Consider the following 23558-nt stretch of genomic DNA (forward strand, 5'->3'; position numbering starts at 1 on the left):
AAGGACTTGGATTTCTTGCTAACTTTACTGGAGGGTATGTTTTAAAAGCAGTTGGGTCAGTTCTTGGAGAGGAACAGTAGCCTTGCTAACTACTTGTTGGTTATTCCGACAGAGTGGAAGAAGATATAATCTGTTCCTGAAGCGACGTCTCAGGGTAAACCAGTGAGAAATGATACTGCAAGTGGCTTGGGTGGCTGCAGTAATGACATGCTTCACCGTGTGATGCCTTTTGTTAACTAGGAGCAAAGTTCACCATTATAAATACTCTCTGCTTTTTCACATGCATCTTTTCATGTTTTAAGAGAGAAAAGACAGAGATACAACCCTTTGAATTATTCTTGTCTTAGACAAATGCACTTTAGCTTATGGGTGTGGTTAAAAGACCCAACACCTTAGCATGGAGTTAAATTTAGACCAAAGTATTAGCTTTTATGGAGAGCATTTCGTATGAACTTTTAGTCTTATAAACAATTTGGTAGAGCTGAATACTGATCTGATAATAAATAATACTACCTAATATTATGTTAACCTCCCTAGGAGAAAGAGATACGAGTCTTTTACTAGCTTAACATTAATTGCTGTAGCCTAATCGGTGAAAGAGATGAATGATTACAATATTCTGGCATGCTGATAAATGAAAACATGATCTTTAATAGATCAATTAAAATACTAATTGCACTGTTACATTGACAGCTTTTATTAGGTTCATTTCTTTTTTTCCCCAGTAAAGTAAACACTCAGCTTTGAAACTTCACCCCTGTATTTTGTGTGCTGTTTTCATATGTGGTCATTGCTGGGACATATTTCTCTGTGGTGGTTGATTTGGTGGATATCGTGATATAGAAGAACATGCATGGAATTGACTTTTTGCTACCTGCTTTGAGTTGATAAACTGCCTTAGCTGGCTTTTGTGTAGAGTAGTGTTCTGACTAACTGCAGGAAAAAACAATCGTGCTGTAAAATAACACTTGTCTTGATCATTTATGGAAAGAAAATAAATGTTCACAAGTATGGCTACACTAACGTATGTTCATTCTTCATATACTAGTAACTTACATGTAGTGTTTGTGGATATAAGCAGTCAGTGGTGAGATAATTACAGCTGGATAAGCCCTTGCTAAAACTTGCCCAAGTATGTATCTTCAAGCTGTGAAGGAACTGAAGAATTAAGGCAATTTGGGGAAATTTCTTTGTCTTCTGTTATATTTTAGAGCAACAGCAATGCTTGTTTTTTGTAACCAGATGCCTGTGTCTTCTACAGATTGATAAAAGACATCAAAGCAAAGATTCTATTTTCTTCAGGGATGGTGTCAGGAGAATTGATTTTGTTCTCTCCTACGTGGATGATCTTAATAAAGAATGGGAAAAGAAGTTGGTAAGTATCTCTTTTTGACGTCCTTTTAATTCTTATCTATTATAACCTGAATATCAATTGCAAAGCCTTTCAAATGACTACATGCAGCTGGAATAGGATTTAGCTTAAAATGTTATAGTTGTGTGAAAAGCCATTTCACGTACTAAAATTCCTGTTTAATTTACTGTTGTGTGTCAGGACCCAATTTTATTCCATTTCTGGGCTTTGTTTACAGAACTTATCAGTCTCCATTATTAGGCTGAGCAATACATTATATAATCAGTGCAAAGTAATACGAACTATTTTGCTTTCTCCATTTAATAGTCTTAAGAGTTAGCTGTGGCTTTGCTGAAATAGCCATGGACACTGTTAAACCTGGTTTCTTATAAATAAGCAAAGCATTATCCAAATGCGATTCAACAACTTTTTTTGACCCATCCTTTGACTTCAGTTAGAGCAGAAATAGATTCCTAGATCCAAGAATTAAAGCAGTTTTCCTTTTAATATTTGCTTTTATTTTTTATATATATCCTGAATAAAACAAACACAGCGCCTTATCTTGGAGCTTTTCTCTGTGCTTGACTTGCTCACATATGTGTATTCATTCTTCCAGAGGAGTCTATAATGTGGCTTTGATAAGAGACCTCCTATGTAACAGAGCACGAAGTACAAGCTTTCTCTGACATTCCAGTTAGTGATTATCCCTAGGCTTTTCAACAAGACCCAGTAGGTCCAGCAGACTCAGTAAATGGCATAGATCTGTTCCTTGTTCACGCCAACTTTTGAGGTCTTAACTTGACTAACATGTAAATTCAAGCTATTTAAACATCCAGTGCTTTTTGATGCAGTCAGGACAAAGTTACATTTACGAACTGGTCTCCCCAAGAGATTTCTCTAAAGTTTTATCAAACAAAGAAAAAGGGGAGGGGGTGGCATGGTACAATAAACCCCTTAAGTCTCATGTAATCTTATTATTATGAAAGATAAAGATATCTGAATATAACAATACCAAGGCATATGACAAAATCATGATCAAAACTACAGGTCTGTGTAGTAAGGAGTATTTCTTATCTATATCTTGTCATAGTAAAATGTTTCAGAATAAAAACCCTATCATTTCCTTTGAACAAAAAATGTGAGATAAGGCTGCTTATTGCTGTCATTTCTTTATGAAGGAAATACTGCTTTCATTAAGGACTGATGCTGTCTATATTTGCATCCAGATATCACAGAATGCCAGAACAGTTTGGGTTGGAAGGGACCTTAAAGCTTATCCAGTTCCAAACCCCTGCCATGAGCAGGGACACCTTCCACTAGATCAGGTTGCTCCAAGCGCTGTTCAGCTTGGCTTTGAACACTGCCAGGGGTGGGGCAGCCAGTGATCCAGTGTAGAACACTCCTGCATCTTACTTTTTTTACCTTAAAAAATAACAGTCTGTCATCCTCTCTGGTGCTTTTACCAGTTTAAGCATCCCACAGTTTTGCTCAGCTATCAATGTGCAGGGGGCTTGTCTGGGAGAACAGGGAGAACATTCTAGCTATGGCACAGTAGGTTTATATAAAGACATATTTTTCCAAACACGCACTGACTCTGTTCAGGTGTAATCCTAGCTAAATTGTTTTTTCTCCCATAAAGCAAAATGCATTTAAAAAAGTAGGGGGATGAGACGACTTAAGTGTAGAGAGAAGAAAGATATCCATACAAAATATGTGAAAGCAACTCTTAAAATAAACTTTTCCATTAGTCATACTCAAATAGCAGGAGGGAAGAAATGGAGACTATTTAGGTAATGTTTCAAGTGGGAAGGAAAAAGAGCCAGATGCTCAGTCCAGTCACTTGTTCATATTCTGTGCAGCAATTTCCTCTCATTGCTTTAAGGGTCATTAGGGGGTAGCAGAATTTTTTTGCCAGACCAGAGGCCATGTAAATGGGTGTCATTACTGACTGAAGGATATCACGCAGGAAAGAACCTAAAAGTTAGTAGCCAATATTGGAGTTCCTTTTTGAGGTAAAAATGCACTTATGTAGGAAGAAATATCTGTCTTGTAAAAGGCTAGAATGTCTGCATTGAGTGTTGCGAGATTTAATTCTGTATGTCTGTTACTCACTGAAGAGTTTGTGGCCCCATGGGAAGAAGGTGTTTGGTGTGTGGCCCTGTAAGCTAGCTCTGTGGTCACAGAACCAACATACATGAAGATAGCAGCGTTATAGCACGCCACTTCTTACACAGTTCCTGGGGAATCTGCTAAGAAAATGAAATCCATATTTCTGTCCAGCATAGACCTTTGCACAATGAATATGCCCATAACTTAGCTCAGACTTAGCATGGGAGTGCTGTGCCGTTGTCTCTGTGGAAATATAATTTAAATATTAATGCTCTGCAGCCCTTGGGATTTGTCTAACAACACTGTACTTGCTATTGCACACTCATTGCAGGGAAGAATGTGGCTTCTTTTACTGTAGTACAATGATTCAGCAAAATGGAGCAGCTAAGAATAGAAATATTATTTCTATGAACATTTGTGACAAGGGGTTTTGTTTCCTTGTCTCAAGGAAACAGTTTTATTTTGCCTTTCTGAGGAAAAGAGGAATAAATTCTTTGTGTGTTTCAACATAGCCCTGATGCAGATGTAAGAGGCAGCATGTTCATCTTCTCCCTTAGCTTCATGCACAACAGATGTGTTAACTTAATTGATATTCCCCAGAAACTTTCCAACTTAAACTTTTTTGAGCCTGCCTTCAGTAAGCTATGTGACTAAATCCTAACCACAGAGTCTCTGTAAGAAAAAAACTAGGATAACATAGTTGTGAGACAGTACTTGATATTTGCCCTCAGCCTCAAGCAGGTAAGTGGGAATATTTTACCTGCATATGATGGAAAAATAAATACAGCTTTAAAAAATATCTAACAAATTATTTGTGTATTATAAGGACATGATCTTTTTTTGTCCATAAATGTATTTCTTCACAAGAAGATCTGTAGCATTAGGTGGAAGGTGTTTCTGTCCATGTCAGGGAGTTTGGGACTATTCTGTGATTCTCTCATTAGGACTCTGTGTAATCTGTGCAAAGTGACTTGTTCTTATGTTAACTGGAAGCTAAGTCCCCCTATCCCAGTGGGGCCTGGAGATACAGAAAGAAATTTTATCTAGTCTTCTCCCAGTTGTTGTCAGCTTAGACAGAAACTTCTGCTTTCTTACAGCTACCAGATAGCCCAAATTTAGGGAGCCAGGGGCAGTAAAAAGGCTGTGTCCCTAGGTCTGCAGGAGCAGCTGAAAACTGGGCTTGGTCGAAAGCAGGTACTTCTCTGTGCTGCTTTAATGTTTGGCATCTGCCAAGCTTTAGAGGGCATGTAGAGCACCCTTGCAAGCCATGAGACAAGGGGACTTTCCTAACAGACTCCATCGCTCTCAAAATGTTCTTGGCTGGTGGGCAGCCTGAGCTAAACCTGAGCCCCTCTGTGCTAGTTTTGTGAATTGGGTTTTCTCAGGGCACAGCCAGGGGCAGAGTTCCCATGCACTTTACAGCAGCCTGGGATTGTTCCTGAAAGCTGTGTTCGTTTCCCAGTATCCTACATGTGACTGCAGTTAGAATCAGCCCCAGCATCCTGAGACTTTTGTAAGCTTGGTGCTCCCTGCCTAGGGAGGAAAAGGACTTTGATTAAGGAATAATCTTTAAAATTATTTTATTATGCTGTTTATTGGTTGTGTTACTGGCAGTAACAGCATTGTTATCAAGAAGCAGGTTTGTAACAGTTGTCTGTCTTCCTTACGTACCTAATCATGCAGAGTTGCATCTGCATGGGGCATGAGAGTACTGCTGGACTTTGGATCTGGCTTTCTTAATCTTATCAGGATGTCTCATTACAGCAAAGCATGCATTAGATGGTAAAGTTACTCAGTGTACAAGTATGTGGGATATCCACGGTGGTGTTGGGAGAGGTGCATGATCTACAGGCCTCTGTTTGATATGGATCACGGAAGTCTCAGGAGATGTGGTTTCAGTTTTTTACAGATGCTTTGGAGAGGTTTAAGAAATGTATTTAAACAAGGTGTGTTATTAGCCCACTGCTACTGGGCTAATAATGTGATTTACTTATGTTGTTTCCCTGTTTCCTCTGCGACTGCACAGTGGTGTCTATAGTGGTGTCACAAATAGATGCACCAGGTCTGGCTTTTTGTGTTTGGGACAGTAAGCTTAAAATTCTTATACATGCGTATTAAAACAGCACAGGTCCAAGTGGACATTTTGTCCTTTTTAAGCCTCTGATGGTAATATGAAGAAATAAAATATTTGTCAGGAAAAAGGGGAGCATCAGGGTTTTTTTGCAGCAGATTGATTTCCTTTTAAAGATGGCTCTGTAAAGAGCTGGATGGCAAGGTAAGATGGGGCCTGGCCCTTGGGCTCTGTCTGTGGTTCAGCTGCAGAGCTGAAGGAGGAGCTGGCTAGGGTCTCCAGGGGCAGAGAACCCCCTGAGATGGCTCTCTTGGCTCCCCTCCAGTATTTGCTTTGGAAGGAACGAATGACATCATGCTTTAGTTGGAGAAAATGTAATCCAGAATAGCACAGAGCTTTGGGTACCAGGCTTGAATGTCAGCTTTTGTATATTCCCTTTCAAATGGAATCATAAATCACATGATTTTGGCTATGTTGTTTTCTACTAGATCAGCATGTCAGCAAATGAGTTCTCTGGTGTGGTTATCCATAGGTGCCGGCAGGCTTTTGGGGATACATGAATTAAAAAATAGTGAATGGAATTGCATTTGCTCCCATCATGTGCTAGAACTGAGGTATTATATTTGCAAGTTTACCTAGGCCAGTGTTTAATAATATTTGGCAAAATTACATGTGACAGGTAAAAATGTGAGGCCACTAACACAGGAAAATACATCAATGCATCTTAAGATAGATTTAAGGTCCCTTAAAGCTGTTCTTCAGTCAGTATTAGTTTATCTGAGTAGTTCATGCAAACTGTAATGCAAATAGGGCAGCTTGCTCCTCACGAACACACAGGAAATTGGCTGAAATGCATTGTAGTTTGTGGGTTTTGAAGTGTGTTTGAAAAATGTCATTTAAGACCCTTCAATGAAGAAAACATCACACAGCACTGCAAGTTTTAGTTAGAAATAAATTGGGAATTAGCTAGTGCATTCTGGAGGGACTGGGGCTCAATATTTAGCATAACTTGTTATTCTGGCAGCTCTTCAGCAATTTTTATAGAATTAAAAGGAGATTAATTCAGTCTCCCAAGAGGAGCAACAATTCTATAGTGAAGGGGGAGAAGGAAATATTCTCAGGTAAAAACACCACCTTGGAATTACTGGCCAATATGCAGAGTTCAAGAAGAGTCTCAGACTGGCAGAGGTCCCACAGCCATCGTGCTCTGCCATGCTGCCTTTATGCAAGCTAAGCAAAGCTAAGCATACATAAGCTTACAGGTGATGCTTTGTTAGTCTTACCTAGTTCTGCAGTTATGTTGTTTGTGAAGCACTCTGAATTGTCTGTAATCAGTATCTGAACATCTGTATCAGACATGAGTGGTTATTAAACTGGTAAATAGGTGGCCCTGTAAAGGATTAGCCTTCCATGTGCTTCTAGAGTTTTTCTTTTCATCTAGTTTTAACATTCTCTTTGAAGTAGAGCTAAACTTGAGCAATAATAAGAGTTAGAAATGCTCAATACCAAGATTTCATTTACTTCTCTGGTTAATAAGATTGCAGAGTTTATGAGCCTATTCCTAACAAACTCGTTTCTGTTGCCAGTCAATGCAATTCCTGATATGGTGCAATCACTAGTCTGGCCTTGGCTCGGAAGTGGCCCTGTATGCATCAGATGGGCTTTGTCTGTTGGTCTGCTTTCCTTTACAAAGGTCACATAGCATTAAGGGGTTGTCAGGAGTGAAACTCGGTGGGGTTACCAGTAAGTGATCAGTTAGTTGCTAACTTCATCACTTAATAAAGTATTTATTTCTCTTCAGGAAAGAAGAAAAGAATTTGAGAGCAATCTGCAAAAGGCTGGTCTGGAATTAGAAACAGAAGACAAGAAGGTAAAGAAAAAAAACATGCACGTATGGAGGTGTGAAATTAGGACCAAAGAAATAGACCTGCAAATTCATAATGAACATAAGCCACTTTCTTTCTTTGAGAAAAATGATCAAGAATCCTTAACGCTAATGCTGCCTATATTTACATCCAAATACCATAGAATCCCAGACTGTTTTGGGTTGGAAGTGACCTTAATGCTCATCCAGTTCCAGCCCCCTGCCATGGGCAGGGACACCTTCCACTAGACCAGGTTGCTCCAAGCCCCGTCCAGCCTGGCCTTGAACACTGCCAGGGATGGGGCAGCCACAGCTTCTCTGGCAACCTGTGCCAGTGCCTCAGCACCCTCACAGGGAAGAACTGCTGAAGAGCTCATCTCATCTCCCCTCTGTCAGGTTAAAGCCATTCCCCTTGTCCTGTCCCTACAGGCCCTTGTCCAAAGCCCCCCTCCAGATTTCTTGTAGGCCCTTTACTTGTTATAAATGCTTATTGTAAAGTATTCTAATGGATTTCAGTTGAATGTGACTAATTTAGGTGAAAAAAACTTCATGTATTTATTTGAACTGTTCATAACAATTCATGAGGAAGTGATGCCTTTTGGTTTCATAAGAAAAAGAAAGCAGTTCCAGACCAGCTGTGACTTTATTTTAAACCCATATAAATAGGAAGTGTGCTCACAGCTAGATTTAATCCCACCTAACAACATGTTTGGAAGTCAGAGAAGGAATTACTGTGTGCCCACTGGATGTTATAATTATGAGAAAGGACCCCGGTGTAACAACTTGAGGGTGTTTTATTAGTGTTACTAGTTTGTTTAATAACTGAAGAACCCAGGATACTGACATCAAGCAGCACAGCTTTTAGGCTGCCTGACCAAGTGGTGCAAATATCTCTTGATGAAGATTGGACTCCAACATCTGCAGACTGAGATTCGTTGAGCAACATTGCAGAATACCTTCTGATTGCCATTTTGTCCTGTGTACACAGCAGAATGCAAATAGTACCAATAATACACTGTTGGGTGAGGCCTGTGGTAAAATTCTTCCTTATCATAGTGTGAGGCTGTAAAAGATCTTAGCTCTGGTTGGTGACTCCTTTTGGCAAAGAGTTTTGTGTGCTCTGCTCCAGTGTATGGCAACTGGCCCTCCAGGAGAGAGGACCTCTCTCACTCCTGGATGCATGGGATGCCCTGCACAGCAAATCTCTGCATTTCCAATGTACTCCAAGTGGGATCAGAATTTACAGGCCTCAGTGTACAAGATTAGTGTCGTTCGAAAAGCCTTTGTGTGCTTTTAGTAATGCAAGGGTTATCTTTATGAACAAGTAATCACTCAAATAAACTTCAGTTAAATATTTATTGAAACAGTCCCAATTTTCCCCTTCCCCCTCCCCCCCATTTTTTTAGAGCTCTCAAAAATATGTAAAAGGCAGTAAATTTTGTGTAATAACTGTTCTCCTAAATCTTGCAATAAACCCAGTTTAGTCAGATGTCTGATTTAACTTCCCTGGGGCAGGAATCTGAAGATGGCAAGATTTATTTTGTGAAGATCCATGCCCCGTGGGAGGTTCTGATCACATATGCAGAAGTGCTGAACATCAAAGTTCCCATCAAGGAAAATGACATTCCCTCAATGGTGGAGAACCCTCTGGACTGCATGCTTGCACCACTCAGGCTTCCTGAGAAGGTGATGCACCCTGAACCGGATTATTTCACAGCACCATTCAGCAAGGATAAGCAGGAGCTGTACCTCATTAACGATGAGAACACTTTCTTTTCGCCATCCATGAGAAACAGAATAGTATGTATGAGAATTGCTTATTTCTATTTACATTTAGATTTACGTGTTCCTGTTGCAATATTCATAGTATCCCAGATGGGTTTGGGTTGGAAGGGACCTTAAAACCTTGTTCAGTTCCAACCCCTTGCCATGGGCAGGGACACCTTCCAGTAGACAAGGTTGCTCCAAGCCCTGTCCAACCTGGCCTTGAATACTGACAGGGATTGGGCAGCCGAGGAAGGAGTATATAAACTGGGTATCTGTGGATAAATATGAGGCAGCCTTGGTGCCTGTGCGTCTTAGAAATTGGGAATAGTATTTGTTGGAATGGACTTGTAGATATCTGCAAGGCAAGTGTACTGTCAGTGGTCTTGCATGGGATAGTGCCTCCTCAAGAAACTCTTCTTGCCTTTGTATGTTGTTCCTGCAGGTTCTAGAGAGTGCACAGCCGTTACAGGTTTCTATTACATGGCCTTAAAGCAGGAAAGGTCTGAAATGCTTGTGTTTGAATCTCAGGTGAATTACATCCTTACACGTTGTCCATATGGAACAGAAGAAGGCAAGAAGAAATTTGGAATTAAGAGACTACTAAATAATGGCACCTACTCAGCTGCATATCCTCTTCATGATGTAAGTATTATAGCTTTCTGCTTCCTTGAGCATTTCCCAGTGTTTACTTTCACCTACAGTGACATTTGCTTTTTCCAGCAAAAATGAAAACATACCTTCCATTTCTCCCAGTAATTAATTCTGTTTCATAACACACAAGTCCTATCTGCCAGCCCTACTATTAGCCTTTTATATGTTTGCAGTGTTTCTTCCTATGGATGAGTTTCTAGGATATGCTCGTGTCAGTCACGTAACCTGAGACACTCATTCTGTACTATATTCCTGTAACATCTATGCTACAGATAATTAAATAGTACATTAGAAGAATTACCACAAGGAATGACTGTCTGTTGTAGATACAAGCACACACTGGAGTTGCACAATAGTGCAGGCTGGTGTTTAGTTTTGCTGTAGGGACATGTGGATTTAGCCCTGAAATCCCTTGGAAAAGTAACGACAGAGGTGGGCTACTGTAGTCTATGTTAGGAGTTTTTTGTATTTCTTTTTTTTCTTTCAAAATGTTGTGTTGATTAAATCTTAAATTCTCCTTCCTTTTACGTTAGTTCAGATTTGTCAAAATGCTTTTGGTAACATAAGTTGCTTATTTATATCTCTGAATTCTAACACCAGATATTTTTAAATACTTTATGTTGATTTATGCTTTTAAATGTTTCTAAATATGTCTTCCTCCCTTAGAATATGAAAAGAAATGGATGAATGGATGGAATATTTTAGGTTTTCTGGCAGAAAGTTTAGCTGATGAGAATCTACACTGTAGAAGAATAGTTTAGGCTGGGAAGTACTTATACTGTTGCACTCTTAAAGCCACAGATTATAAAAAGCAGTTGTACAAGAATCTCTTCTTTACAAGTACAGCCAACCCTCAATGCTAAGAAATCATATGAGAAAAAAATCCCCTAAGACAACTAGATAGCTATTTAAGTTTCAAAATATTTTTTAAATGTGAACTTTAGGGTGTTTAAACTTCTTGATTTCTATTTTGAAACCAATTTTCATGCTTCTCTTTGTGATTTAGATACATGCAGAAAAAGAGGAAAGCCAAGATCACAAATTAAGTATTTGACATGGCCAAATATTTCTGAAGGCAGAGTTGTATAGCACAGTATAAAATTGCAAGAGCTGTCAGAAACTGGTTATTTTGTGCTATTTAATTTCTAGAAAACTGATGAAGCTCCACATCTCATTTAGTATTTTACACATGGATGGATGATAGCGATGAACACACTGCAGTTAGTGTCAGAATTGCAGTTTGCATGTCCTTGCCTTAGAGCTACAGCATGGAAGACATGATACTACTGTGGGTGGAGATAGAATTTTAATTTCTATCCCCTAGTTTCTATGTCCCAGTGAAATGTTTTTGGCTGTGCCATTTAAAGTGAGTCTAAAGTACAGAGAACAGGATGTAAACTTGCACTATTTTCAATCCAGTTGAGTAAAACAGTGATTTTGTACTTTAGGGATGCTAGAACTTCGACATGTGTATGCTACACCAGTGTGAAAAATCAAACGATTAATTTCAGTAATCTACCTGTGCAAATGAGTGTGTTGTACCAAGACAACACTGGTGTGGTGTAACATGAGGTGGTTACATTCCAGGCTGATGTGATCATAGCACCATGAAATGGTTTGGGTTGGACAGGACCTTAAAGCTCATCCAGTTCCAATCTCCTGCCACAGGCAGAGACACCTTCCACTAGACCAGGCTGCTCCAAGCCCCGTCCAACCTGGCCTTGAACACTGCCAGGGATGGGGCAGCCACAGCTTCTATGCACCTGTACCAGCTTCTGTACCAGCACCTCACCATTCGCACAGGGAAGAACTTCTTCTCAATATCTAATCTCAATCTCCCCTTTGTGAGTTTAAAGCTATTCCTCCTTGTCCTGTCCTTACAGACCCTTGTCAAAAGTCAGTCTCCAGATTTCTTGTAGGCCCTGTTTAAGGTACTGAAAAGCTGCTGTAAGGTCTCCCCAGAGCCTTTTCTTCTCCAGATAAATGTACTAAGACTGATAGATGTTCTTTGTAAATATGTATTATCTTAATACATATATAGAAATGATTCTACTGCAAGTGGAGTGCTAAGTTTGAATTTCAAATGAGTTTTATGTGCATAGTCCTAAGAGGGCTGCATCATCATTAACACGTGTCTTTCAATGTGGTCCTTGGGTCTCTCAGTGAGGTATTTTGCCTTTACTCTTGATTTGCTTGCAGTGCCAGTACTGGAAAAAGGCAAATGATCCAAACTGTGACAATGAGAGGTACACACTGTACATGGAGTGGGCCCGTTTCTTGCGGTTCTACAAAGAACAGCCTTTGGACCTCATCAGGTAAAATACTACCCATGTTTTATTATATTGACTTGGTTTTCACTGTAATATGAATATGTATTCATTTGTACCTGGATCCTGCTGAGACCTATTTGCTGCTTTTTAGGTCCAGTGAGAATTGGATAGTTAAGTGGGCACTAGGTCCTTGGAGGAAACAACACAGGTTTTTACCAATAACTAGAAAAATGCTTTATCTCAAAGGAAGTCTCTTTGAGTCTACTCAGTGCTCCTGGGGTCAGGTATATTACAGGTACTTCATCTGTGTAGAGGAACACATATCATAGAATCCTAATATGGTTTGGGTTGGAAGGGACTTTAAAGCTCATCCAGTTCCAAGCCCCTGCCATGGGTGGGGACATCTTCCACTAGACCAGGTTGCTCCAAGCCCCATCCAGTCTGGCCTTAAATCTTTCCAGGGATGCCACAGCTTCTCTGGGCAACCTGTGCCTGTGCTTCAGCACACTCACAGGGAAGAACTCCCAAGATCACATCTCAATCTCCCCTCTGTCAGGTTAAAGCCACTCCCCCTTGTTCTGTCCCTACAGGCCCTTATCCAAAGCCCTTCTCCATCTTTCTTGTAGGCCCCCTTTAGGTACAGGATATATGTAAAATACCTTGTGTTTTATAATCTATATCTGCCACAATTTTTAAGGATTGATTAGAAATTTTAACAGAGGCTTGAAAAAGCACTGATAAAATCATTTCTGAAACTTGACTCTGGATAGAGCACTAAACCCAGACTGAAACTAATCCAAGATCACTTTGGTTCAGCTCATATGAACAGGTTACAGTTACCCCATTCATAACACAACTAGTTGTATTTCTGTGAATTACTCATTGTTTTTAACCACATGATCAGAGCTGTTGTGCTCATTTTCATTGGTATAACTCCTTAGAAAATAAAAAAATCTTCATTTACATTATCCTGTGGGAAGGAGAAAGGGGAAAAAAGAAAAAAGGGGCCATGTATTTTGTTCATTCAGCTTGCGTAACTTCTGCTAGCTTCAGATCTCCTTTTTCCAGTGTACATGAAAGCATTGACTCTTCTGTTCAATGATAATTTTGCCAAGTGTTTCATTTTGATTCTGGCCAATTTTCTGTATAGCATTTTTAAACCTTGCTTTGTATTCCTGTTAATTGTGGGGTTTTTTGTATTCAGGAAGTATTATGGTGAGAAGATTGGAATCTATTTTGCCTGGCTAGGATTTTACACAGAGATGTTATTCCTTGCAGCAGTTGTTGGCTTGATCTGTTTTCTTTACGGCTTGTTTACAATGGATGAAAATATGAGCAGGTGAGTGTAGTGTTGAAAATCTCCTGGGCCTATGATGGGCAAAGCACTATGAAAGAATTGCTCTTGCAAAATAACAGGCAGTAATTTTAAAGCTTGTTATAGCAAACAGGTTTCTTCTTCAGCTCTTACTGACTGAAATGGTGGTGGGCAGCTAAAGCATTACTTGTGTCTATTATTTAGTGAGATTCAGATTTCCATTCGTAGGTGAAAAGCAGTATTTTTATTGCCATTTGGCTACAGTTTTTTTATATCAGAGTACCTGCAGTAAAGTCCTAAAAGTAGCACTGACATCTCTCAGAATTGTTTCAAGTATTTATTGCTGCCTTAAGCTTTTCTATTTTAATCTATCTTGCAGAGTAGTTGTCGTGGCTTAAGCCCAGTCAGCCACGCAGCTGCTCGCTCACTCACCCCGTTCTTCCTCCTGCCGCTCCTGGAGGGATGGGGAGGAGAATCAAAAGAATGTAACTCCCATGGGTTGAGATGAGAACAGTTCAGTAACTAAGATATAACACAAATCACTACTGCTACCACCAATAATAATAGTGATAAGGGAAATAACAAGGGGAGAGAACATGACTGCTCACCACCCGCTGACTGATACCCAGCCCGACCGAGCAGTGATCTCACCCTTCCGGCTAACTGCCGCCAGTTTATATAGTGGGCATGACATGCTGTGGTATGGAATACCTCTTTGGTCAGTTTGGGTCAGGTGTCCTGTCTCTGCTTCCTCCCGGCTTCCCCTCCTCCCTGTCAGAGCATGAGACTCACAAAGTCCTTGGTCAAAGTAAACATTACTGAGCAGCAACTAAAAAAGTCGGTGTTATCAGCACTGTTTCCAGGCTGAAAGTCAAAAACACAGCACTGCACCAGCTACTAAGAAGGAGAAAAATGACTGCTACTGCTGAACCCAGGACAATAGTCTGTTGACCACCTTGTGTAGGTCATCATTTGTACGAACTCCCAAAAGCATAAGTGCAGGACAGATCAGCAGTGTTCTTCCCTCAACGAAGGATCCAGTATCTCAGGAGTCAGAGTTTGCTGTGTATTTAAATAAGCATTGTGTTTTTTTTCTTCAGGGGTCCCGAGATTTATTGCTTTCAAGGGTTTGAGGAGTGGATGGGTTGGGAAAGGAAAAGAAGGTTGACATTTATTGCTTATTGTTTTGTATAAGAAAGGGTCAAGAAACTTTTGAGTTCTAATCATAAAAGAGGAGTAGCATATTCAAATTCTCATCCATTCTATTGAATTATGGTATTTTCAGACTTACATTATAGCTAAGTTAAGAATTCTTCTGGGAATACTGCTGTGCATGTTCAGATTTCTCTGGATACTGAAGGATACCATGGGATTGGAAACTTTGCCTATTGGAGTAGTTAAGTTGAAGTAGCAAATGTTACTGTAGATAGCAAAGCTGAATTAACACCTCTGCTCATAGAAAACGTGTTTTGAATGGACTGCTAACCTGATGAGAAATTACATGATTGGTATCTCACCTGCAAGCAGTGTGTGTGCAGTACAGCTCCTTTCAGACATGTGATCCATTGCTGATGGAGCCAGAAAGCTCATGTCAAGTGAATTGCCAGTTTTCCTCTTTGTAGCAGCTGCTACACTGCTTGGCCTGCTCTGATCAACCACAGTAGTGAATGTGACAAGACTGGCATTCTTCTCTGGGAAGCTGCAAATGCTGAACTTTGAACAAAGGAAGCTCTTAAGTTACTTACTCTTAGATCCATTTCCTATAGCAGCTCTTCAAATGCTATCAAAACAGATACTGTGTAATGTTTTGCTCTGCAGCAAAGAAATCTGTGACCCTGCAATTGGAGGAGAGATCATCATGTGCCCTCTTTGTGACCGAGATTGTGAGTACTGGAGACTGAACACCACCTGTGAGTCCTCAGAGGTCTGTATCTGGTTCTACAGTCACTTCCCATTTTTGCTCACACTGGAAACTGGTTTGGTCCTGACCTGTTCCTGTGTATTTGTTGCAGTATTCCCATTTGTTTGACAACGTGGCCACTCTGTTTTTTGCCATTTTCATGGGTATATGGGGTGAGTACATTTGATAAGTTTTATGTCAATCAGTAAGGAGATCTTGGCCAAACTGCTGAGGGGCACAGCAAGTGGGAAGAAGGGGAATAACAGCTTCAGTATCCTGTTTCAGATGCAGAAGTGATAACAGTAAAAATAATTTAGGGGGACACAGAATTTGGACTTAAAACCCCCAGACAGAACCCATCAGATATCTAGGATATCATAAGCATTCCGTACTCCTTTTGTTTGTTTCCTTTGTAACCTAGGACAGAGTGGTCCAGCTTTATACAGTCCTTGCTCAGCCCTGCACGTTAGAAGTGTCCCTGTCAGGGAGTAGAGAGCTTCTATGTCTTTCCACTGGATGGTGGTCCAGCACTACTACTTCATTAGCAACACTCGTACACTGAGAATTAGCTGGCTTCTACTCTGGTTAAGTTCATACGTTACAGTATGTTTTGATGATGCAGACATAGGTGGATTTCCTGCCTCTCTATAAGCAGTTTCACACCAAGTGATAGCTTGTTCAGACTTGAAGATGATATTTTCTTGAATTCAAGGCCAGGCTGGATATATTTCTGTGCAACCTGATCTAGTTGAAGATGTCCCTGCTCATTGTAGGGGGGTTGGACTACATGACCACTGAAGGTCCTTTCCAACCAAAACTATTTTATGAGTCTGTGTTCTTAAACTCTGTGAAGGTTTATAAATGCAGGATAGTGTAGTTAATGTTTCTTATTTCCGCAAATACCTTGTCTCCCGTTTCATACTGCCTGTATGAAATATCATATCTTCAGTTTGAATTAACACACAAATATCTTAACACACTTCATTAACACACAAAGATCTCTATGTGCCAATAGAAAAAAAAAAAAATCTGTTTGTTTGTTATCAAAGGATCCAGCCACATTTTGCGTAGAGAATTCTCAGAAAGCCGCCCCTCCCTCCCCCACCCCCCAAAAAAAAACAGAACAGAAACAACAAACCAAACAACAGAATAAGCTGTTGTGTGATTATTTTACTGAACTTTGCTTGGTTTTAACCACAAGCATTTGAGTGATGTGTATTAGTCCAGAAAGTACCAGCAAAAGAGTTGAGAACTGCAGAAGATAGGCTTTCCTGTGTTTGTGTAAACCATAAAGCCTCTCCAGGTCAAATAAGATCAATCAGATTACAAGAGATTTACATTTTAAATTAGTTTATAGAGGGCTTTTAAAATGTTATACAGTATTATAACTTTTATAGTTGTTTATATATGAAATCAGGTTGGGCAGAGAAGAGATTCAGAGCAGCCCTGCGGAGAAGGACTTGGGGGTGCTGGTTGATGAGAAAATGAACATGAGCCAGCTTCAATGTGTGCTCGCAGCCCAGAAGGCCAACCGTATCCTGGGCTGCACCAAAAGGAGCATGACCAGCAGGTCCAAGGAGGTGATCCTGCCCCTTTATTCTGCTCTCATGAGACCTCACTTGGAGTATTGTGTGCAGTTCTGGTGTCCCCAACATAAAAAGGACATGGAACTGTTGGAACAAGTCCAGAGGAGGGACTCCCATACAAAGCACCTCCCATACAAAGATAGGCTGAGAAAGTTGGGGCTGTTCAGCCTGGAGAAGAGAAGGCTGCGTGGAGACCTCATAGCAGCCTTTCAGTATCTGAAGGGGGCCTATAGGGATGCTGGGGAGGGACTCTTCATTAGGGACTGTAGTGATAGGACAAGGGGTAATAGATTAAAACTTAAAACAGGGGAAGTTTAGATTGGATATAAGGAGGAAATTCCTTCCTGTTAGGGTGGTGAGGCACTGGAATGGGTTGCCCAGGGAGGTTGTGAATACTCCATCCCTGGCAGTGTTCAAGGCCAGGCTGGATGAGGCCTTGGGTGACATGGTTTAGAGCGAGGTGTCCCTGCCCATGGCAGGGGGGTTGGAACTTGATGATCTTAAGGTCCTTTCCAACCCTAACTATTCTATGATTCTAAATCGGTTCCCTCTAGTGTCTTAAAAATTTCTTAAGCCAGCCTCACCCTTGGAGCATATGAAAAGCATCAGACATTCACAGTCTTTAAAATGACCATGATACCAAACAGTAAGAAAAAGGCAACAGAAATCTTTGAACATTATACTTGAAAACATTCTGCTTACTTGTAATAGTTATTCATATGTTGCAGGCTTATGCACAAGCAATTAGTTGAATTATCACATCCCTTTGATAATTCCATGTTGCTATTTGCATATATAATGTAGTTAGACTGTAATTGAACATGGTCATCATAAACACAGAAGTACCTGTGTTCTGTTTGCCATTTTTCTTGTCATCCACTTCTGGAATTCAATTAGCTAATGAATTACTTAATCCATATTATGATCTTAGCTGTGACCTTTAATAGCTAGTCAGTAAAAATAGATGGGTCGCATTTTGAGACCACTGAATAGAAGCTTGTGCAGAAATAACTTTAACTTAGTTCATGAACTTGTTCCCTTCTCCCTTAACTGTATTTTAACATTTCCAAACTGCAGTTACACTTTTCTTGGAGTTTTGGAAGAGACGGCAAGCTAGACTGAAATATGAGTGGGATTTGGTTGATTTTGAAGAGGAACAGCAACAGCTCCAGCTAAGGCCCGAGTATGAGGCAAAATGTACCCAGAAGAAGAAGAATCCTGTTACTCAGGTAGGGAGTGTGTTGAGTTGGCATGCACACGGATTCAGTTGTATGGTGACAGTTTGCTTATGTGTGAGTTGTGTCCCAGGAGCAACAAGTCTGCATCTTATGGCTAGGTAAAGATTCGTGAGACACATAGGCAGTGCCACATTCATCTTGGGAACAGGGCAGGCCCTCAGCTACTGCATCCCCAGAAAGTACTGTTTGTGACAGCAGGGGATTTGGCTGAAGTGTGGAGTATGTGATGCCAACCTCACCTTTCCTGAACACAGTGGATTGCCTCAAAGCAGAATTTGCCTCTGGAGTGCATGCATAACTTTCATTAATTCTGCTCTCTTAATTTTAATTTCTACTGAAAACCGATTTTAGGAAGAAATTCTTCACTATTGAGGGTGGTGAGTTGCTGACACAGGTTGTGGCTGCCCCATTCCTGGCAGTGTTCAGGGGCAGGTTGGACAGGGCTTGGAGTAACCTGGTTGAGTGGAAGATGTCCCTGCCCATGGCAGGGGGTTGAAACCAGAGGAGCTTTAAGGTGCCTTCCAACCTGCACCATTCGGGTTCTATGATACATTAAATCAGGAATACAGAGGCAAAGTTAATAATTTTCACTTGGCTAACGTTATCTTTACAGTGTCCTTCATGTTTCCAGGTAGCAGTCTCTGAAATCTTCATGCCTTTAAAAGGACTCTTTCTCATTCCTACGCCACATAGGAAGAACAGCCATCTTGAGCTAAAGATACGTAGGTGTCACTAGCTGTGGTTTAGCTTCTCATATAAACCACGTTGTCTGGGGAACACTAGAGAAAGAGAGGTTGCTGAAGCTCTTTGAAATCTAATTGAGATACAATTAACCACACTCTTTAACTCTGTTAAATGCTCTATATAAATGGTTGTCTTCATTTATATTTAATTTAGGTAGGAGTTACTGGACAAATTCAGGGATCAGATGGTCACATTCCAGTACGGCATCTACCACCTCAGTTTGACCTATTTTTCGATCAGCATTCATCTTCCTAGAATTGCATATGAATAACTTATTTTCACTAGATCAAGTGAAGTCATAGGTGTACTTAGAGAGCAAGTCTTCAGACGAGAAATAGAAGCTTAGAGCATGTGAAGTATCATTGCTATATAAAGAGTAGCCCTGTCTTTCAGGGCTTGTCTCCTTAGCTATTAGGAAGTGTATACACTAATCTTATTGCTCATGAGAGACAGGTTTTTCTGTCTCTACTTCCCCTTCTGCACATGCACTGTTAATGCTGCTGTTCTTCAGTGTACGAGTAACAGGTTTGAGTTACACAGAGATTTTGGAGAACCACAGACTATGATTTTGAGTGTAGTTCTGCTGAGTTACTGATTTCTGCATGCTCAGGAAAAGAGTTGTGGGTAAAACAGTTTTTCATTAGCTGGTTCTGCTAATTGAAAACCCATGTCTGCATGTGGGATGCTAGCTACTAGCTTGCATTCCTGTGTATGCTCAGTCTCAAAACTGACTGCCAAGTGGTGCTTATGTCAGCACAGATCAAACCCATAGTCTGAGGAGGTGAATAAGCTGCCGCAGATCACAGCCAGAGATGGCATGGATTAGGTGTGTGTGTATAACTGTTGTGAGGGAGGAGACTGTGAGCTCCTTACATTCATGCAGATCTTTTAGGTAGAATTGTTTATTTCAACTGCATTTGGGAAATAGAAATTGGGCCATGATACATTTTTCTTGTCTCAAGAGTGAGATACTGTGCTGCTCTGTGCTTTCTAAGTATGTATTAACAATTACCATAAAAATTAATGAGTGTCCAATCCCTTGTTTTATGATGCACCAATTTATTACCTTGATGGATTTTCAGGAGCTTTTGTGCATTGGGGTTTAGCAGTGATCATTATCAACACCCAGTTCTAGCAAACCATACTGGTTAGCCAGGCTGCAGTGATGTTTCCTTTTGTTTCATAATGTGGAATACTGAACACGTGAAAGGACCATGCTTTCAATCAGTTAATTCTGCAGACTGATAAGGCAATATGGGTCCAGGTCCCTTGAGTTACCTGCATCACAAGGCTGGCTTTGCCTCACTCAGAAAACTATTTCCTCATTATTCTTGGCCATGATTCAAAATTCTAGGTGCTCTGAAACAGAAATTGCCTATTTGGGGGCTTCAGTAAAAACCTCCATTTGCTTGTGGTATTAATCAGTCTAGATCATAACCAAAATGTGGGTTTGCTGATTATGGTAGAATTAATTTGCATAAATAATGAAGTGTTCCGTTCAAACTTGGGCTCTGTCATTGCACACAGTTGCCTACACTTCATTCTAAAATAAAAAGCTTGTTGAATAGCCTAGAATACGCAGAATATTTGTTCTTAGCACAGAATATACATATTGTTTACTAAAACAAAATAGGCATAAAAAGGTGTGAGCTATCCTGGTGGAGCCAACATAAATGCTGTGGTGATGTGGGTGGAGGGAATATTTGTTTCTTGGCACCTGCTGTACTTGGTGTTTAACTTGACAGATGATGTGGCTGCCCCATCTCTGGCATTGTTCAAGGACAGGCTGGGTGAGGCTTGGGAGCAACCTGGTCTAGTGGAAGATGTCCCTGCCAGTGGCAGGAACTAGATGAGCTTTAAGTCCCATCGAACCCAAACCATTCTATGAGTCTATGTAGAGTCACCTGATATTTGTGCTCATATCTTATCTTCAGCTTTGTTTTACAGCTCTGTTAATAGAGCCTTTAACTGTTACATCACCATGTAACTTGACTACAGTATTGATAACTGCGTTTAGCAAGTATACACAGGCAGATGCAGGCAGTAAACCTCTCCTGAGAGTACACAGCACATGATACTTCAGACAAAAGCACAGTGGTATGAATATGCTGACTGAGTAAAGAATATGGCCATCAAGAAATAATGCTTGTAAAACAGCTGCTCCTGCTTGGTTATGTCAGGGAGAAACGTGCAGCTCAGTTGCAGCGGTTGCATTCAGCATAATTACACCACATTATGCTAGGGTGTTTGGCACATTCTGGGCTTTTGTGCAACAGAAAATAAACTCCTTTCAACAACATTTTTCAGGTTCAGTATCTTCTGTTGTCAAATAAAGTATTTTCTGGTTCAGTATACTTAATATTGTGCTCGCCTGTAGTAATCAGTGACCCTTTGAGGAGCATAAGCATCCTACAATGCCTTTATAAAATTCAGGTTATTTTTTTATTAACTCTTTTTCCATAGGTGTTAGTTCTTATATGATCCTTTCTTAACGCTTGTAATCTGGTATTTTAGGAGTTAGAATTGGTTGCAAAAAGAGAACTTTACACGAGCATGGGAAGTTGTTCATGTGCTATGTGGAGATACTCGCCTGGGTAAGACCTTGCTGCCTGGTGCTGTGGCAGAAGTTGGCAACTAATGAATGTGACCATTTCTTCAATTAAAATGAAAAAGAAATTGAAGGAGTGGAGGAGAATGTTCTCTGGCTGTGTGAAAAAAACATGGCACAACCAAGTAAATGACTCTTTTAAGAAACCTGAACATGAAGAATTCATTAAAATTCAGTCTAGCTGTGGGCTCTGAGCTGTCTAACAGCTGACCCAGCATTACAGTAATCATTCTGGCCTGCTCATCTAATGAAAACGTTGGTCTTTTTCCTTCAGCTACATTGTTTTTTGCAAAGGTGTAACCATTCTTTACAGGTACTATCTTTCAGCATCTTTATGGCCACTTCTACCCTGATCTGTATTCCCCCCACCCCAGCACACTCAAAAGTCATGTCCTGTCTGACCTTCTAGAGAGAGGGGTTCCTAAATGGTTTTCCTCAGATGTGGGCACTTCCACTCAGCTGAAGAGAGGTCTGTGTGCTGCTTGATATTAGAATAAGATTATGGATCTGTGAACTGTGCTGTGCTTGCTTGACTGTTTCAGGAGATGGAGCCTTATTTGCCTATAACTAGCCAGGCTGTGCGGTTCTGCATCTCAGGAACTACAGTGTTGTTCTGGGTGAGCATCTTTTTAAATCGTCACTTTAACATACATCACAATTGCTGATCATCACTAATCACAACCTTAACACACACTGGTTTTAATCACGATATTAACACATGCTTTTATTATTGTCCTGCACATTTCATGCTGACATGCAAAATGCACTTCAAATAAAAAAAAATAATTTGGAAATCTGTTATTAATTAGAAATTTAATTGGGCATTTTAGCATCAGGATAAGTTTTTCTCTGGCTTATGAGCTGTTAACAGGCCATACTGAAAAAAAAATTGTAGTAAAGGGAAAAAAAAACCCAACCAAAAAAGTATTATTCACTACAATGAAGTACCTGCATAATCCTCTGTAGAAGTACCTGGAGAGTGAATTTAAGGGTGGATAATATAATCTGGCTTGTCTCTTCCATCTCCATGTCTGAATGTGTATTCTTCTGCACTTTCTAATATTGGTATTGTGTCCTTTTCTTGTATTAATTAAATAATTCTGTTTGGTTTAATGTCTCAACTGTAACACAGTATTTTGCCTGTGTTCTTTGCATTTCAGTGTTACTGAACTCCTAGCCATAAAGAATGAAACATGAAGATTGACATCCTGTTTCATCAGCTTTTTAGCTATACTGAGCTGTGTGTTTCATGTCTTTTTTCCTTAGGTGTCTCTGATTATAGCTAGCATGATTGCAGTGATAGTATATCGCCTCGCAGTGTACGCTGCCTTTGCCAGCCTCATGGAGAACACGCAGACTCTGCAACCCATCAGTGGGTTACTGACCCCTCAGCTGGCGACTTCAGTCACAGCCTCGTGCCTGAATTTCGTCATCATCATGATCCTGAATTTCTTCTATGAGAGAATAGCCATCTGGATTACTGACATGGGTAAGCAGTGCGCTTGAAGACAAGCCACTCAAGGAACTGCTGAACATAGAACTTACCTAGAGGTGCTCTGCACAGTTATTCTCCACTTGGGCATAGTGGGCACACCAGGATGGTAGCCTGTAGTGTGCAGCAGTGACTCAGTTATATCCATGGCCATGTGTGGAACATTTTCCCTGCATTTGAATAGTTATTATAAACTAGTTTCTCTTAGTATATTTGCATATATTAAAACTAGTCTGTGGGCACAATCGTACTTGTGAACACAATTAAAAATTACCATGTGTTAGTCACCAAGGCAAGATCAAACTGATTGAGTAGTATTTCAGTTAGAAGTCCTGGAGGTATGTTTTTAAAACCAGATCATAGCTTGCGCAGCCATCTTAACAAGATAAAAGACTAAACAGTCATGTCTCGTCCTTTAGAGGAAAAGGTAGGAAGATGGGAGATGGGCGAGTACAGTATTTCCATTGTTCTGAGTGCTTTTTCCCTTAGCAGTAGATTTACAAATCTGGAATGTCACAGATTGAAGGCAGAGACTGGGCAGGTTGCAAAGCTGGGCCTACAATGTGTCACTGTGGCTGTAGCCTTGCTCCAG

At 40.4% G+C, this 23558-nt stretch overlaps 1 protein-coding gene across 8 annotated transcripts in view; it reads left to right on the plus strand.

Moving 5' to 3' along the window:
- Positions 1-23558, plus strand: part of ANO5 (anoctamin 5) — a 62853-nt gene that overhangs the window by 27860 nt on the left and 11435 nt on the right. For 4 of the 8 annotated variants that reach the window (XM_061355029.1, XM_061355033.1, XM_061355027.1 and 1 more), the window contains 12 exons: positions 113-154; positions 1262-1375; positions 7333-7401; positions 8911-9195; positions 9691-9804; positions 12013-12128; positions 13288-13422; positions 15217-15322; positions 15411-15471; positions 17962-18113; positions 22017-22091; positions 22741-22963. In XM_061355029.1, coding sequence (XP_061211013.1) covers positions 113-154; positions 1262-1375; positions 7333-7401; positions 8911-9195; positions 9691-9804; positions 12013-12128; positions 13288-13422; positions 15217-15322; positions 15411-15471; positions 17962-18113; positions 22017-22091; positions 22741-22963 — 1492 coding nt within the window. The remainder of the gene's footprint in view (positions 1-112; positions 155-1261; positions 1376-7332; positions 7402-8910; positions 9196-9690; positions 9805-12012; positions 12129-13287; positions 13423-15216; positions 15323-15410; positions 15472-17961; positions 18114-22016; positions 22092-22740; positions 22964-23558) is intronic. The other 4 variants (XM_061355031.1, XM_061355034.1, XM_061355028.1 and 1 more) reach the window with 1 other exon arrangement.

The sequence above is a fragment of the Neopsephotus bourkii genome, unplaced genomic scaffold (genome assembly GCF_033783945.1).
Source record: "Neopsephotus bourkii isolate Nb327-2 ecotype Australia unplaced genomic scaffold, CSIRO-AGI_Nbou_v1 NB_768, whole genome shotgun sequence".
NCBI classification, from domain to species: Eukaryota; Metazoa; Chordata; class Aves; order Psittaciformes; family Psittacidae; genus Neopsephotus; species Neopsephotus bourkii.